The sequence below is a fragment of the Muntiacus reevesi genome, chromosome 5 (genome assembly GCF_963930625.1).
Source record: "Muntiacus reevesi chromosome 5, mMunRee1.1, whole genome shotgun sequence".
NCBI lineage: Eukaryota > Metazoa > Chordata > Mammalia > Artiodactyla > Cervidae > Muntiacus > Muntiacus reevesi.
Window position 1 is genome coordinate 102,219,037 of NC_089253.1, and position 18,670 is coordinate 102,237,706.

Sequence of the window (18,670 nt, forward strand, 5' to 3'; positions counted from 1 at the left end):
AGCCTTACTGACCATCAGAACTGAAAGGGAAGTTAGAAGCCGTTCTGGTCTCATCCAACCAGATGAGGAAACTGAAGCCCCAAGAGGTGAAACAATCTTCCTGAAGTCATAGCACCAAAACACAGCCGGGCCCACCCCTGAGACCCCAGGTTCCGCATTCAACAAGCTTCCTGCTGTTCATCGGGCTCCCACTCTCTAGCTAAATCTTAATTATCAGGTTTCTTGAAAGGATTGTTTCTGTTTCTTCTTCCTTCCCCCTAGTTTTTTGAAGCCCATGGTGAACTGAGAAATGGGAATGTCACCTCCATTTCCACCACTGGCCTGGCAGTCACACCCACCCCATGGCAGTGAACAAGACCTTGAAGATCTACTAAAGGGAGAGGGCAAGGGGCGATTGACTCCATCCTCGTTACATCAGAAACGTGGTTGTCAGCCTGGGGGACTGTCCTTCCCTGCTTAACAAAGCTCAGTTACACTGTGCATGTTTCCATTAGAAAATTGCCAACTCTCAGGCTCATCCAGTGATTGGCTGGGAAAGGCCCAGGATGCCTCAGTTTGACTAAAGGTGGATATTACAAAACAACCAAACCTGAGGCTTTAAGGAAAAAGTGAGAGGAGGAAACAAGTGGCTGGGGAGACTGGGCATGAATTTTGGCAGACACCACAGGAATGCTTGTAGCTGACATTTGGTTGGAGAAGTTGAAGGGTCATGGCTTTAGAGCCTCCAGCTCTCTTGGGTGTAAAAATCAAATCATGCTAGTGAAGAGAGCACGTCTCATAAAATGGGAGGTAGGCCCATACTTCTCCCCTATTCACCTTTGGATTTCTAGATGTAATTTCCTCTGGCACTTTTCATTTTTCCTCTCAAAGGCAGAATAATAAAAGAAGATGGAGAAAGGCTTCTTGTGAGCTCACCTCATTAAGGAGGTCATTCCTGTTTCTCACTGAACCGAAAGAAAGAGGAGAAAACTGAAACCCAAACCCTGAAATTCCACCTCTTCCCAGAGATTATCAGTCAGGGGAATGGCTGGCTGGTCATATAACTTCTCCTGACTCTTATTAAGCCGCTTGCCCTAAGGAGAGCTTGGCTGAAATGAGAGCCTCAGAACTGAGGCTTTAGTTTGCAATTCAGGAAAAAGAATCCATGACAAATAGGACCAGAATTAGAGAAAATGGAGCTAGGTGGGATCTATGTTCCCCATGGAACCTGTGATCTCAATGACAGGTTCCGAGCGGAACCCAGACCTGTTTCTTCTGCCTTTTCCTCGGTGCCTGACCCCAAAGTGCTATCAACCATAACTCTCTCCACCTTCCAGCTTCAAAGAAAGTTGACCTGAGGGAGGGGGCAGGGACTTATGATCCTCGGGCACACGGCTACGTGTAGCCCAGGCCAGGTGTAAGCAACACCTTGGGAACTAGAATCCAAAACAGTGGCTGGGCTTGTGAGGCCACAGGGGATCGTAAGGTAGGATGCAAGTGGGCAAAGGATGGATTGGCTGGAAAATAGGCCCCTCCTCTTGAAAGGTGACAGAGGACACTTGGCTGGTAAGACTAAGAATGTTCAATGAGAATCTTTGGCCCATTACAAAGGACTTGGGTTGTTGGGACAGGGTGAGGTTAAAATGTTTCCTTTTAAGGGGACTTGTTGGCAAAGCTCTCTTGCTGGGGCTTCTTCTTGGGGCTGGTGTGAGAACCCAGCCACCGAAGGCAGTGACCAGAGCTCGGTTCCTGGAAGTTAAGGGCATCTCAGAAGGAGGGCAGGAAAGAAGGCACGTGCCTGTCACCGATCTGACTCCACGATCTGGGTTTGAGTTGGTCTTTTAAGAAAACGTCTCACTGTTCCTCCTTAGTGGGAAAAGAGGGGATGGTTAGGGATGGCTGGGTAGGAGGGAGCATGGAGACTGAGGGGCAGGCCCGGAGGCAGCAGAAACCATGAGCTGCTGATTCTCAACTGGTTCCTGCTACAGCCCGCTTCCTTCAAACACTCTTAACATGTTGCAAAGCACATTACTATGTCCCCCACCCCTTGTTTCATATTGTAAAGTACAAACAAATGACAGAAAAGGTCAGTTGACTCGCAGCCGCCCACTGCTTAGAACTGCAAGGACCGCCGTTTCCTCCCTGCCACGAGACGGTGGCTGTATGGGCGCATCTTCATCTCCACGAAGGGGATAGAGAACTCATGGCCTTTCCAGTGGTACCAGTTGATCCCCTGGGAAGGAGAAAGATGAGCATGTCAGATCACCTTTCCCCACTCAAGGGAACTCCCAGTCTGAAAAGAAAGAGGGTGCTGGCTGAGAGCAGGGAATCCAAGATAACATTTAGCCCTTTTCCATTAACATGAAGCTTTGTGGCTGAGTTCCCTCCCCCTACAAAAAGGGCAAAAAAACCCAGAGATTTTTGTTTTTCTAGCTTTTCTCTTTAGGCATGCTTGTGGTCTGGGCCTGTATTAGGAATGTGTAGCTGGTCTTTCCTTATCACTGGCTTTCTGGTTTGGGCTTTCAGGATTTGCATGCACCAGTAAATTTGAATTTCAGATTCCCAACAGTATAGAAGCGTTCTGAAGAGCATAACTGTTTTTGATGGCCCACTCCTGATGGGAGCGATAAGTGGTTTCCATCTATCAGGTAACCAGCCACCTTGGTTTGCCCAGGACTAAGGGGTGCCCCTGGCTTCTGGCCTTTCCTGTGCTAAAACTGGAGAGGTCCCAGTTGGCCACCCTACCGCCCAGCCCAGCCGATGGGTATGTGATCTCCAGTGGGGAGACATGGTCTCATTGACACTGCTATTCCTGCTCTCTCCCTTTCTAGGATACTTCTTTGGATGAAGCTGGGCCTGTGAAGCAGTCCCTGAACTTGAGAAGCTCTTCACGGGATATCCTAGAGGAGGAAATGAAATGGGACTTGACTTTTCGCCAAGGTTTCTCTGGGTGAGTTCTAGCTCCCGAGTCCAGGTGTGTTCCCCTTTTCTTCCTCTGGCTTGGACTCTGCCCTGCTCTTATCTCAGTGTCTGCATTATTTTCCTCTTTATAATAGTCCGTTCTCAACACTCTGAAGGTATCTTTTTTAAAGGGAAATGCAAGGCCCGCCCGTGCACTTCGAACGTGACGCTAAGGCACGTGGGCTGCAGGCTCATCCGTGCAGCGGCAGCCTCACCCACCTGACTGTGTCTGGACTCGCCGTATTTCCCGTTGAGGTTGGTCCGGTGGCAGTTCTTATACCACCAGGCCCCCTTGTACGACAGGGCACAGTTGGTGACTGCTACGTCATTGTCTCTGTCCTCCGTGGAGAACGGGCGGCCCTGATGGTAGCTGAGAGAGTCCCCTGGGAAAAAAAAAAACCACATGCTTGAAGCTGTCCAATCTGTCATTCTTTTGTCATGACGTTCTGGACATTTGACCCAGGCCCAACACACCTGGCTTCTGCCTAAGAGACCTTCCGCTTACCTCTCTGTGTCTATTCGGCTTCAGCCTGGCTATGCTGAGCTCTTTCTCCACGAACGCCTGGGGTCCACTACCTCTGTGCTGCTCTCTCCAACTCAGTTCCTCATTCCCCTGACCTTCTGCTCAGAACTCTGTCCACTCAGCTCTACCTCACCATTCATTCCTGACTGTTTCCGCCAGGCCAGCACTGGGACACAGGCATGAATGGCTCCTTGTGTCTCAGAGGAGACAGTGATGACTCATACCGCCCTGGCTAATCTGGGTAACCACCATGCAGTCTGGCTTTCCCCATGGCTCATCAGGCCTTGGTCACATCCAGCATCCCCTTGTTCAGAACTAGGGTCCACATGTGAAGAGGGGCATTAGCTAACTGGAGTTTCTGTCCGTAGGAAGCAAGATGATAAGAAAATCCTAACCATATTAGAGGAGAAGTGATTGGGAAAACCAGGGCTGTATCTTGGGGAAAAGCAGACTTGCAAGGGGAGACAAGGTTCTAGATCACCAACTCCAAATATTTGATGGGTTATTTAGTAAACAAACAGAACTCCACCGAACAGACACTCTTTGGAGAAGTATGAGGATCAGTAGGCAGAGACTGTGAACTGGCGTATTTTGGCTCAATGTGTGAGGAGGAATCACCTAAATATTAGCGCTGTTGATAAATGGGATAGACTACTTGGAAATATGGGGAGATCTCTATTTTTAGAAGCTGGAGATTTTCTTGTTGGGATGTTGTGCAGGCCACTCATATGAACTGAGTGTTTGAAGTGAGGTATCAGACCGTAATTAATTTATAACTATTGGCCAAACCTCTGGCAGAATTTGTGGTTAGAGATGTTGTGAAGGGGTTCATGCTATTGAATGACTGTTGTCGTAGATGCATCCAAGGTCACTTTAAGCCAGGGGAACTCATGGTTCTGATCCTGTGGCTTCCTGAGTCCACACTCACAGTGGCCACTCAATGCCTCCAAGTGCTTCTGGTCACAATTTAATTCTTAGGAGGATGGTCTTTCTTTTATAGGGAAGCCTGGTCCATTCAGGCCAGCTTTGTCCCTAAGTACATATGTCATTATTTCTATCCCATCCTTTTTATCTCCTTCTCTCAGTCTCTAAACAAACCAGGCTTTGTCTCCACTCAGGATGATCCCACCAACCTGCAACTCATTCTTTCCCATCTCTTCCAGGTCCTGGAGAAAGCAGAAAAGAGTTCTTACTTTTCCTTTTTTCATATAGATACAGATAGAGATAGATATATATGGATATTTTAGCATTTTCATCTCTTCTCACTCTAACTCATACTCAATCCCTGTGTCTTAAAAAAATCCTGACTTAATCCTACTTTCTGGAGACTCTTTCTTTACCATCAGTCCCCTGACTATGTTGTGTCTACCCACGTTTCTATCTTCTCATCTCCTGCTTATCTCTCTAACCTAGAAGCTGCCCTCCCTGGGAACTATTCCCTCCTCACTCCCTGGGAACTATTCTCTCCTGCTTCCACTTTGGATGTTGCCTGCTGCTGTCTCAGATATGATCCTGATGTTGGTCTTGGTCTCCTCCCCAGATCTGGCCTCCTTCCCATTTCTGCTTCATAAATCCACCTCATACGTTCAGTCCATCATCTAAGTCTTGGTTTTTCTCTCTCAAACTGCTGTCAGATTTATATTTTTCCCTTAACTCCTAAGAGCAGTCAAGGCTCCTGTGATCTCCTACCAGAATTAATGCAGCAGCTCCAGCTGGTCTCTGTTCTTCACTCAGGTTTACTTTATCCTATTTATGGATCTTCCTAAAACTCCACGTCCACTGTGTCACTCAGGACCCACCACAGCTCCCCACTGCCCACCGTATTAAGATAGACTCCTCTGTCCCCTTGGCTTTAAGGCCCTTCAGGGTCTGACTCCACCTTACTCCACCTGGTTCCTTTCTATTCTTTCTGAACTCACACCTTGTCCTGGGCAGCCAGGTCCTCTGCACGTGCACTCCCTCCACACTAACTGCTTCTTCTGTGACTTCTCCCCCAGGATTTTCTTTCCCTGGAATGTTTGCCTTCCCCTTGGGATCCCAGCCAAATGCTGCTGCTTTCATGAAGCCTTCTTCAACTTCCCAGACCCCCCTTCTCTGAATGCAGGTTAAACTGGAAGTGAGTACCATTCATTTTGTGGTGAGTTGCTTCCAAACTGTTTCTTTTTCAGATGGAAGTTTAGTTCTTGCAGAGGTCATGCCTTATGCTCCTTATGAGTCCTCACAATTCGCATGATGAACTTTTAGAGGTTGCTCAACAACCTTTTAGCCATAATTTGACTTGTAATGTTCAGCTCCAATTCAATTAAGAGTCCTGGTTAGAGACTTGGATTTTTGCAGACTTGAGAACAATGGAGATGGGAGAAGGGACTGAACTTGGCATTGAAGGCCACAGAGGCCACTGTTCTAGTGGGGCCAATAAAGATGAGCAACATGCAAGATAAAGGCCGGGGGACTTGGGCAATAGTAAATGCCAGAGAGAGGATGGCGCCTCCTCCCTGGAGACCTTCCAGTCTGGAAAGAACCACCATTGTGTGAAGTTGTTCAGAGAAGGGGCCTACATAAGCCTCTCTTCTCATCGTTTGAAGAAGATGAACTGAATATTTGACCTAAGAGGTCAGATCGCAATTCATTTTTGATGACTGGCCAAACTGTTGGTGGGACTTGCCTCTGAAATGTGACAGTAGGGCAGTCCACCAGCTGCGACCTCCATGGGGTCCAGCAGTGAGACAGAGCTGCACAGAGACTGCAGAAGGGGGGCCCAAGTCCGACAGGTAGGAGCACAGTCTGGGGCCGCTGAGGAGGAGGCAGGGGGATCAGCCATGTGAGGAAGTGGGAGGGCTTGCTTGTCTTTCTGTGGGAGAAGTAAGAACGGATTTCTGCAGGCACGATTCTAATCTTGGGGAGTGGTTGGTATCAGGTTATTTCTGAAATGATTTGGTCCAACATTTTGTGTCATATACTTCATTTCAAATGACTATTTTACATCCAAAGTGTGGGAAAATTGGATCTTTTATTGGGGCACTTTGGGCAGGTCTGACTGCCCTGGGGAATGATCTCTCATGTGAAAAACAACAGGGGGAAGCATGTCTTCTCTTTGGAGTAACGACACCTGGCTGAGCAGAGAAATGACTGAGCAGATGCAGTCGTGGGAGAGGCAGCACTTTGATGATCTTCTTAATTCTAAGAGTCTTAAAAATGTTGCTAAATTTATACCGTAGCATTTAGCCATATAATTGGAGTTAATGAAAAGACCAATAACTCCATGTACCAAATAGTGGAATATGTGGCAAAACAGGTCTTAGGATATGTACTAGAAGGGAACCTAGGAAATAGATTGGCAGAGCCTAAGAATCAGATTGGGATAAGATGTCCTGATAAAACTCTTAATGCAACAGAGCTTATAGAGGTGGTTGTTGTACTTAGTGAAAGTGTCATAAAATCTACAGAAAACGTTCCCATGTATGGGTTCTTGTGGAGGACTGAAAAGACATGTGGCCCGTGGGGGGACATGTAGCACTGTTGTCTGTTCCCTGATGGAGGTGTGATGAAGACTGCTGATAGAGGAGGGGACAGCTCAGAATGGGGCATCTGTCTTATTTTCATTAGTTCGAAGATGATTTTCCTAGCTGTCATTGCAGGGGAGATTTCTATCCAGACAATAGATGATTATGCTTTCATGGGATGAGAGCCCATATTGACTAATCTAGACAAGAAAAATAATCCTTCACCCTCACATGGTAGTTTTTTTTTAACTTCAAAAAGCACTTTCACTCTACTTATCACATTATTTTTTCTGTCCGCTCTGTGAACTAGGGCAGGCATCATTATTAAGATTTTCCAGATGAGGAAACTGAAGTGCTTGAGAAATTGATTGCAGGTCACCTGAGTGATGAGGAGCTTGCGTGCATTCGAAGTCCCTTCAGTCGTGTCTGACTCTTAGCCACCTTATGGACTGGAACCCGCCAGGTTCCTCTGTCCATGGGGTTCTCCAGGCATGAATACTGGAGTGTGTTATCATCCCCTCCTCCAGGGGATGGTTTCAATCCAGGTGGGGGGCAGCCTGGACCAGAGCCAGTGCTTCCAGCCCGCCACCCTCCTCCTCAGCCAGCAGGGACTTCACCAGCTCTTTGGGCGCTGCTATGACTGCCCAGAGCAGCTCAGGCCTCGAGCGTGGGGCCCTACTGCACGCCCACTACCCTTGGGCGCTGCTTGGGGGCCGGGGTACCTGCGGTGCCGTTGTAACCTCCCAGGCGGAGTTTGTACAGGCTTCTGCTGTCCTCAACAGAGAACCTGTCGTAGGAGGCGAAGGCGGCTTCCTGCCCGTCACGCATGTCCACGCGCAGCTCGTAGCGGCCCTGGGACGTGATCCTGTGTATATTGTCCAGCCCTGTGGAGAAGAGCCAAGAACGCAGTGAGCCTGGCTGCAGTGGCTTTGGACATGGGTGGCAGAAGGTGACTGTGGCCTCAAAACAGATGTTCTGGGAAAAAGGAGGAATACTGGGATTGCTTTCGCTTTTAGCCCTTTGCAGGTGGTTCTCAAACAGACCCTTGTTGTTGCTGTTGAGTTGCTAGGTCGTGTCTGACTCTGTGACCCCAGGGACTGTAGCCCACCAGGCTCCTCTGTCCATGGGATTTCCCAGGCAAGAATACTGGAATGGGTTGCCATTTCCTACTCCAGGGGATCTTCCCAACCCCAAGACTGAACCTGCGTCTCCTGCACTGGCAGGCGGATTCCTTACCATTGAGCCACCAGGGAAGACCATTCAGACCTTACCAGCCTCTGAATTTCCTCCTGTACAAAAGCCACGTAGTTTTGCTGGTGAATTCCCACTGCAGGTCAGCTCAGGGGTCCTGCCATCAAGTGTTGACCCAGTAACCAACAAGCCCAGAGCCATAGGATTCCTGGCCTAGTCCCCCTATCACCTCCCATTCCAAACCACAGTGTGGGTTGAAAATGATGAGCAGCATCATTGGGGTGTGACTCCTTTGGTGTGAGTGATAGGAAGCAGGAGGTAGGAGTACTGATCAAGGGAACTCAGAGTGGACCCTCGGGGTCCAGAGGATCTGCACATCCTACCCAGTAGCCTGGGAGGGGGCTCCATCCACCTTTAATTACACTGCCCTTCCTGATCTCTGCTTCAGCCCTCCTGAGACTCCCATAACCGGGTCAGAGAACATTGTCCCCTGTCTCCTGACACCAGTTCCTGTCTCTCGGATCTACCTGTTATATCTTTGCACTGCCATCTCTGCACTCGTCTATCTGGTCACTCATGCACCCTCCGCCCCAACCCTAGCCCCACACCCTTGGCCCTCCCGCCACTGTCTCCTTGGCCTCTAAGCTTCCTAGCCTTTGATCTATAGGTGCAAACCCCAGGAGTCCAGAGTTAGGCGGAGCCCAGATCCTTCTTGGTGATATTTTCCCATGTGCGTTCTCTTTTCTCTTTGCTCTGGCTGGCTGTGCTCTGGATCTTTCTGATTCTGACCTCCCTGCCCAGACTTTGAACTGCCCCCGCCCCCACATTGCTGGTGATCTTGGAGTCCTCCTGATTTCCACCTGCTTACTGAACTGGGGTCCTCTTGCTTTGCTGTGACATTTGATATCTATCAGAGTACACCATGATTTAGAATTGAAAAAATTGCAGATGGAAGGGAATTTAGAAACTACTTAGGCTTTAGAAATTACTTTAGAAATTACTTAGTAATTTAGAAATTACTCTTTGTTTTGTTGAAAACGTGGCTGAAGTCCAGAGAGGTGACATGGCTGATGGCGGGTCACCTGGATCTTTCTGTTTCCCTGTCCTGTTTGAGAGTTAAAGCCTTATGTTAATTACATATTATATGTTATATACTGCTTGCTGTTTGCCAGGTTACTGGTGCCCTACACGTGGATTGGGATGTGGTGGATCCTGGTCGTGCCTTGCCCAGATGCCCTTTAACTGGTCAGTGGACATAACCCCCAGTTGCTAACAGCTCACAGTTGCCTCCTTGGATTATTGCCCAAACAGGAGTTGCTTCACTCTGGAAGTTACCCTCTTCCTCCCCCATGCCTTGGGGCTGAGCCCCATCAATGCCTGATGTGGGGGGGGGGGCTATCAAATCCCAGCCCCCTTGCCCCACTGGGGACCGACTCTGAGGAGCAGTTCATGCTCTAGAGCTTCCCTGAGGATCAGACTGATGCTAATCTCCCATCAAGATCTATCTTGTTTCCCCCACCCACTTCTGAGAGTACTCGCCCAATAAATGACCTGAACAAGAATCCCAGTGTCAGACTTTGCTTCTAGGGAACCCTGCTTACAACATAAACCGTGGGTCAGAGTGTTACCCCTCACCTGAGTACTGCCACCACACTATACATCACTAGGCTGTGCTTCTACTTAAGAGCCCTCCCTGGCTCCCTATTATGTATGGTGTTAATGCAAAACTTCCCTTCCCCACTTTAGGGACCATAACACGCCTTCGTTCAACCCACCTTACCTCATTTTCTTCTTTCCCTGAGCTGCGTCTTTGCTCTGGTTGGATGGTTTATCATTTTCCCGTGTGCTCATGTCAACAGGATCCCTGCCTTCCCTCTTTTCTTGTCCCCCTCCCTCCTTCATCCCTCTTACTCACCTCTCAAAGCCTTCTGCAGGAAGCTGACTCTTCCTTCTCTGAATATCTGTGGCCTAGTTCATAGATGAGTACAGTGTTTCTGAGTGTGAGAGGGCATCTCTGATGATATGAGAAGTAATTGGGGAATGTGCTTAGTTGTGTCGGACTCTTTGCAACCCCACAGACTGTAGCCCTCCAGGTTCCTCTGTCCATGGGATATACCTGGCAAGAATACTGGAGTGGGTTGCCATTTCCTCCTCCAGGGGATCTGCCTGATTTAGAGATCAAATCCGCATCTCCTGAACCTCCTGCATTGGCAGGTGGATTCTTTACCACTGAACCACCCGGGAAGACATTTTTGGAGTAAGAACTGAATAACTTTAAACATGTAGGGAGAAAGGTATTTCCAAATTCTGTCTCTTTCTCCATAGATGGAAGGGAAACCTTAACCCTGATTCTAACTGTTCCTTTCAGTCTGGATCTAGCACTTTGTGCATATTCACTGGAAGGACTGATATTGAAACTGAAGCTCCAAACAACACTTTGGACACCTGATGCAAAGAGCTGACTCATTGGAAAAACCCTGATGCTGGGAAAGATTGAAGGCAGGAGGAGAAGGGGATGACAGAGGATGAGATGGTTGGATGGCATCATCAACTCGATGGACATGAATTTGAGCAGACTCTGGGAGATAGTGAAGGACAGGGGAGCCTGGCGTGCTGCAGTTCATGAAGTTGCAGAGTCAAATATGACTTAGCGACTGAACAGCAACAACAAAAACTTTGTGGTTTAACACTCAACACTTTCTAATCTCCATTTTTACACCACCAGCACCAGCAACAACTGGCATTTAATATTTTTGCTGTTTTCATTGCATTTATTTTTAAGATTCCCTTTTATTTATGGCACATGATGACTAGCTTTCTGTTTTTGGCAATGCTGTGATGTTTCTTTCACAAAAGGATAGATTTCATTTTTAAAACGTGATACATAGGGACTTTCCTGGTGGTCCAGTGGTCCAGACCCCAAGCTTCCAATGCAAGGGGCCAGGGTTCAGTCCCTGGTCAGGAAACTGGATCCCATAAGCTGCAACTGAGGATCCCATGTGCTACACCTGGGACCCAGCACAGCCAAGTAAATAATTTTTTTAAAAAGTGATATATAGAGAATTCAAGTGTGCGACAGTTCAGATGTTTCCCAGAGGTGGCTGTGGTGTCCAGTGGCTGAGGTTGGGTAAGAATGAGCACTGTCTGCTGTGGGCACATCAATTTGTATGCTTTACACTTACCTCTCAAGCTGCTTGCAAACTCTTAGAAGGCAAGGATGTTTTCCTATTCACTTCTCTTTCCTTTTATAATGTGATTTTTACCTTCTATTTTTATTTATTCATTTATTTATTTTACCTTCTATTTTTATTCCATTCATCAGCAAATACAGATCTGGGCATCTAACAGGCACTCAATAAATTCTTATCAATCGAGTGATTGATTGGTATCTACACTTTAGGTACCTACTGTCCTCAGCCACTGTGACAGGTAATGAGATTGAAAACGAATATGGTTAGGTCCCAGGCCTGAAAGAAGTTTACATAGTATAGTCAAGAGAGACAGAAAGGAAAACAGACCCTGATTTGGGTCACAAAAGAGAGAGACTGCTCCTGCAGGCACAGTTAGAGAAAAATGGATAGGATAGGTCCTACTGGGGAAGAGGAGGTTAGCTGAGGCTTTGAATATGCAGAGGAGCACAGCAAGGTATATGGAGGGTTGGGGAGAGTTGGTAGGCAGAGGTTCCTTGCAAAGGAAACATTAGTGATTCTAAGGCTTTGGAGTCTGGGGAAAGGGAGGGATGAATTGGGAATTGGGAGTTAACAGATATACACTACTAAATACAAATACTGTATTGGCTAAAAAATTTGTTTGGGTTTTTCTATACTACCTTGCAGAAAAATCCAAACAAACTTTTTGACTAACCCAAGAGATAAACAATAGGACCTACTGTATATAGCACAGGGAACTATATTCAATATCTTATAATAACTCATAATGGAAAAGAATCTGAGAAAGAATAGATATATGTGTTTATGTGTGTATGTATAACTGCATTATTTTGCGGTATACTTGAAACACTGCCAATCAACTCTACTTCAATAAGAAAATGTTTGGAGTTTGGTTCAGTTGGAGGGTGTAGGGAAGAGGAATGGGGTTCAAGCCCAAAGGGAGGGCCTTGTATCATAGCTAAGGTGCTGGTGATGGGGACTCATTTAAAAGTTCTACAAATGGGGCTAGCCATTGCTCAGATTTTGGCATGAGGGAGATGGTGCTAGTGGCCATGTAGACAATGGTTGATCCAGGAGGCAGAAGGCCAGTTACAGGGTTCTTATAGGAGGGTCCAAGAGAAAGATGGTGAGGCTGAGTGGGAGATAGAGAGGAGACCACAGATATAGAAGACAATTATTGCCTTTCCTTGGCCTCCCTTCATGATCACTGTGAAAATCTAACAGGGAGATGCAGGGAATAATAAATGTGCTGCTTTCTGGAACTGGCTCCTCTGCCATCTGCCTGGGTCGGGTGTGTGTTTACCTTCTCACACAAGTTCAGTTCTCAATCTACACCTCCCACTTGTGTCAGACCTCTAGGAAATTGCTGGTCACCTCTAATGTCATTTTCATTTTTCCTTTTCCATCCCAAGTCAGGTAATAATATCCCTCCAAGGAACAAGGTCTGAGTGACTGTCTCATTTTTCTCCTGGCCTGCAGGCTGGCTGTCTGATGCCTGGCTTCTGAGAGATGACCAGCCAGCTTATTGCTCCCTCTGCCCCCTTCCCCCACCAGGCAGCTCACTCCCTTTGGAAAAGTTGCCTCACGTCAAGACCCATCAGCATAAGAGACTATTAATGAGGATGGGAAGAGACAGAGCAAAGAGGAAAATACCACAACAAGATAAAAGCGGATCAATAGTGGCGCCAAACAGAGCATGAGGTACTGAAAGCAATTCACGAGCTGTCAACTTCTCAACAGACCCAGGGTTTCTGATAATCCCAGATGGACACAGAGAGGAGAGAGACAGGCAAAAAGCCGGAGTAGCGTTCCAAGGGAAACAAAAAAGGAGGCGTTACCCAGCCAAAATTCATCCTCCAGGTTCCCAAAGCCAACACGGTACTCAGCCCATTTCCGGAAAAAATCAGTTTGGCCATTCTGCCGCCTCTGGAATACCTGTGAAGAAAGAGGGGGACAAATGAAAAAGAAAAATGCTAAGGAAGATAAACTCCAATGAGTAAAACTGCTGTAACTGAGTTTTATATCTGCAGAGGCAGAGACACTCAGGTAAGGACCACTGCAGTAGAGAGCTCGGTATTTGCACAGTGGTCATGGCAGGAGATGCTCGCAGCCCTTCTCTGAAGCACAGGGGCCCTTGATGAATAGGCTGGGGTGTGATGTTGACACTAATTTGCACCCCTGCAATGTAGAAAGGATTCAGTATACATATCAAACCCCTGATAGTCAAGGGAAATAGGCTAGATTCTCAAATCCATCTTTTCACACCGTGGCATGCAGCAGAAAGCATTTTTCACCAGAAGAACGGGACCCATTTCAGATCAGCCAGTAATGTCATCATCTTGTTTCAGGCAAAGCAAGTGTGTATCATTGACTTTCCGAGCTGTTTAAGTGCTAATTTCATTTAACCTCCAATACATCAGCCTCGACTTCAACTTCCAATTATGCTTTAAGAAGAAGGCACAAATATGTCAGAAACATAAAAGAAAAACATCTCCCAAGAGTGACTGTTTTGAGCCCAGCCACCATTTGACTCCATTCAACAACTATCCGTTTGGCACTGTGAAAAATCTAGCGTGGTGTGTTGGTGCTGGAGGCGGGATCCTCAGGAGGAAGGAGGGTGGAGGGGCTGGGTTTCCATCTGCACTGAGTCAGCTAATGCTGGGCTGCTTTCGGGCCAGGCTGCCAGAACTCCATCTGCATAGTGGCCTGCAGTGATGTGTGAGGCCGTTCGCCAGGCTGCCCATTCTCTTCTCTCTGTACTGCCCTATCGGACATGGGAGGAGGGTGATAGGAAATGGACTCTCTCTTTTCCTCACCACTTCTGCTCCCTGAAGACTATGGGGAAGAACTAGAGAGGTCAGGAAAGGATGGAGACAGGGGTGGCCTTTGTAAATAGAGGTGGCGATCCACGTTCTATCCCTTAACTGCTTTGCCATATGTGATTCTCCCATAGAAAGATAGTGGTCACCTCCCCAAAGAGACTTCCCTCCTCCTACGAGGGACTCATCTCCTCTATTTCTTTATCATAGCTGCAGTCTTCAGCAGGCAAGACCCCTGGGCCTCTCTGAGCTGCTTCTCCCTTCCCCTGGCACCCTCCTGCATGAACTATCTTCCCAGAAGGAGTCGATTTCCTGGGTCCCCCTTTCCTGGCTGGACCACTGCAGTCTCATATTCTTACTGCTTCCTCTGCCTGGTCAAACCTGTGATAGGGCTGCTGAACAAGGGCCCTGAGGATGATGCAGAGTTCCAGAGTGGACCTGTGGGGCGGGGGGAGTGGATGAAAAAATGGCCAAAGCATAGTGAAGTGTGGATGGATGGGTGCCGAGCCAGGTGGATGGAAGCACCAAGGATGCTGGCGTGCCCAGAGAACAGCCATAGGTACTTACAATCCAGCCACCCCCATCGGTGGTCATGTCGCAGTACACCTGTAACTTCTGGCTTAGCTCTCCGTTGAGGAAGATGGTGTAAACCCCACTCAGAGTGTCTCCGTTCATCAAATGCTGGGCACAGTCTTGAGGATGAGGGAAGACCCGGCCCCCTGCACAGGAAAAGAGGCAGTTTCCATAGTGGGGTAGGGACCTCCCACTATGCATGAGGGCCCCTTGGACTGTAAAATGTTTTAGAGTCTGACAGTGCTTCATCAAGAACGGTAAGGAATCCTCACTGAATCTTCAGCTGATGCTGGGTTTATCAGACAGCATACAGCTTTATGGGATGTGAAGACCAAAGAGCTGGGTTCACCCTGTGACTCCCCCACTTCCCCACTTGTTTAGCTTAGGCAAATAGCCTGACTTCCTGGCATCCGTTTTCTCATCAGAAAGATGAGGATAATAAAAATATTCCTCCAGCAAGGGTGAAGGTATGTTACTACAGAGAGTGATGGGTTACTTAGGCGATGATTACAGATACATGGGCCACAATAAATCACTGCAGAGCCCACATCTCAAAAGAATGAGAGGGATTTAAGCACAGCCGTCCACCATCTTCACAGCAGCCCATAAGGAATGCCCCAAACAGGCTTAGTATTAGCAAGAAGATGGATATCTATTTCTCCTGCAAAATAATCTCCTGATTGGACTAAACAATCAAATGGCCATGTTTTACAGTTCAGTTTAAGTTTAAGGAGAGGGCAGAGGAAATAAATTGCTGCTCATCTTTCAGAGAGAACAGTCCAATTTGTAGAACAATATCTAATTAGCTGAAAGAGAAGCTTAAATCATGTGTCTTGAAGAGCTTGGCTTCAGGGCAGACTTTAATGCTCAACAGGCAAGCCAGAAAGCAGAGGTCCCATGGGAGGAGCTTTACTGGACTGCAGGAGCTGATGGAGCTAGTTAAAGGCAGAGCTTGCCATGGGAGGAAAAGTGGCTTGGGTGCCCTGTAAATATATGATCTCTGAGTCAATGGAAAGGGTGGTGCGCTGCTGTGGTTCTGCATCCTGCAAACTGTAGCAGAAGCAAGAAGAGAGGTGGGGTAGGGACCACGTGGGAACCTATAGCGGCCCCTAGTGGTAGAACCCGTGCACAGCACATATAACAGAGAGCCACTTGGGAGAGTCATCCAGTGGGCCTGAGCAACCTCAATGAAACATCTGTGTTAGTAAGAGCTTCTGGTGGTTTGGTAGGCTTTATGCAAGCCCCCTCTTGGAGATGTGTTAACTCCTCCTGCATAAGGACTGTCCAGCGTGCTGCCACACCATGGACTAGATTCCCTTCCATTTAAGGTAGAATAGAACAAGCCACCACCTGCTTCAGGCATGTTCCACCAGGGAATAACAATGTATTCCTATACAACTAGTACTTAACCAAACGTGCATTTATTTCCATGTAATTCTTGCAAGAAATGTGAGAGGAAGACATTGTTATAGATTGAAGACTTATTTTACAGAGAAGGAAACTAGCTCAGAAAGATTGTGTGACTTCCTCTGTTCACTTGAACTTAGGTTTTCAGACTCCAGGTCAAGTGCTCCTTACACTACTAAAATGGGGACTATACCCTATGATACAGTTAACTGGATCTACATCTATTCAGACAGCAAATGATTAATGAACATCATATGGGCCTCCCAGGTGGCACAGTGGTAGAGAATCTGCCTGCCAAGCAGGAGACTCAGGTTCAGTCCCTGGGCAGGGAAGATCCCCTGGAGAAAGGGAATGGCAACCCACTCCAGTATCCTTGTCTGGGAAATCCCATGGACAGAAGAACCTGGTGGGCTACAGTCCATGGGGTCGCAAGAGTCAGACATGACTTAGAAACTAAACAACAACAAGTATTTATCTTATAAGCAAAGAAGGCCCCAAAGATTAAAGTTACCTCGAAGTTCTTTGTTCACATTAAATATCTTAACCCTCCAAAATGTATTTCCTTAATAGCTATAGAAAAGCTCTCAACTTGCAACTCCAGCCTGTCCAAGAGCTTGTTAGAGTACCTGATCCCACCTGTTTCTAGAGGGTCTAGTTACATTTCAGGGGCAAGTGTGAGTGAGCACCTCACCGCCCCCCCAACACCTTGGGAGCACAGTGATATTTTCTGGCTTCCAGGATATTCTCTAGCTGGTCTTTAGAGCAATTGGCTTGTCTGCCTTCCTTTTTCCTTTCTTTTCTCACTGCTTGAGTTTCTCATTTAAGATCAACATAAAACATGCTTGTCTTCAGCTCACTTCTGCCTTAAGCACTAATAGCCCTTTCCCCTGAATCTGCCTCAGTTCCTTAAGGGGCCAGAACCCCACATTTCTTCCCAATACACATATAACACCAGGCCAAACTTTAGAACAGACAAATAAATGATCTTATACAGGCTCCTTCACATTGATAATGTTGATTATTTAATATTTCTGTTATAGATCCTTTCAAAGGCTCAAAGATATTAGTTGTTTTAAAGGTAGACTACCAAAAACAAATATAGGACAATGAGATAACTTGTTTTGGAGGAGAGAAGCTTTTACGTATCTAAAAGGCTGTCATATGAAACAGGGATGCATTTTTATAAAGTCAGAAAACAGGAATAAAATCAAATTAAGAAAAAAGTGGACCTAAGGAGTGTCCTGGGTCAGGAAGATCCCCTGGAGAAGGGATAGGCTACCCACTCCAATATTCTTGGGCTTCCCTTGTGACTCAGCTGGTAAAGAATCCGCCTATAATGCCGGAGACCTGGGTTCGATCCCTGAGTTGGGAAGATCCCCTGGAGAAAGGAAAGGCTACCCATTCTAGTATTCTGGCCTGGAAAATTCCATGGACTGTATAGTCTATGGGGTCGCAAAGAATCAGACACGACTGAGTGACTTTCACTTTTCCTTTCAAGGTGTGTATAAGGTTGGATGGGATGAAGGTTCCAGACTGCACCCTGGGAGAGGAAGGGGCATGTTCTCTTCCTTCTGGGCCCCCACATTGGACTGGTTAGTGGAGGCGCCCACCAAACTGCACATGGTCGGTGATGCATGTTTGGGCTGATGCATAGTTGCTGGGTGCACTTGCCTTACCTTTGACAAATGGCAAGTCCACCTTGTGGCTTAGAGATTCCACTTACTATAATTTAGTCTATAGCATTAATGAAAAAACAATCAAAAGCACTTTGCTTATACAGACTATCTAGGGCAGCAATATTCACATCTTGGGAGCTTGGAGGAGACATTTACTGTGAAACCACTCCTCTCCAGCCTACTCCAGCTCTCAAGACTGTCAAAGTTTTACCTCCCACCACCAGTCCATGATCAAATTATTATTCCTTTTCACCTGTTGAGAGGAAGCAGGCTCACTAATTGTTTCCAAACCAGAGACTATTAAAATTGAGCTCCCTGGGTTCTGCAGCAGATCTGCTTAATCAGAATGCTGCGGGGGAGGTGGGGGGGGGGTGTGAGGGTGGGGGGGGGTGTGGGGTTGGGAGTGGGTGGGTGTCGTCGGGAATCAGTATTTAAATAAAGCTCTTCAGATGAGCCTGAAGACCAGCAGGATTTGAACTCCACTGTTCCTCTAGTATGTTTTCCTCTTCCTAAAGAGTCCAAAGGTGAAACTGGTTAGCTAGACTGTGCTCTAAGGAGTGCAATGATCTGCTTTCTTTGCTGAGATCCACATGGCAGAGTGGATAAACAGACTGAGTGTCTGTCTCTCTCACCCTACCTCCCCTCTTTCCTTCTTTTCTTTCCCATTTTCCTTTTCCTTCTCTCTCTTTTTCCCAGTGGGCATATCTTGAGTAGGCTGGTCCCAAGATGTGTAGATTGAGCGAGAGGGGATAAGAGACTCTAATTATCCTTGAGTTTAAGCCTTGTGTCCCAGTTTTTACCATTAAATTCTCCTGTGGGGTTATTGGGCTCTGGTTTAGTTAATAATATATAATACACTGGTTCCCAA

The 18,670-nt window shown here is 47.2% G+C and overlaps 1 protein-coding gene across 1 annotated transcript in view; it reads right to left on the reverse strand.

Annotated features, from left to right (window-relative positions):
• Positions 1-2,092: 2,092 nt before the first annotated feature.
• TNR (tenascin R) overlaps positions 2,093-18,670 on the reverse strand; it is an 89,110-nt gene continuing 72,532 nt past the window's right edge. Inside the window, exons 17-21 of the mRNA XM_065936101.1 lie at positions 14,714-14,865; positions 13,166-13,262; positions 7,689-7,850; positions 3,160-3,323; positions 2,093-2,212 (exon numbers count right to left, since the gene is read on the reverse strand). Coding sequence (XP_065792173.1) covers positions 2,093-2,212; positions 3,160-3,323; positions 7,689-7,850; positions 13,166-13,262; positions 14,714-14,865 — 695 coding nt within the window. The remainder of the gene's footprint in view (positions 2,213-3,159; positions 3,324-7,688; positions 7,851-13,165; positions 13,263-14,713; positions 14,866-18,670) is intronic.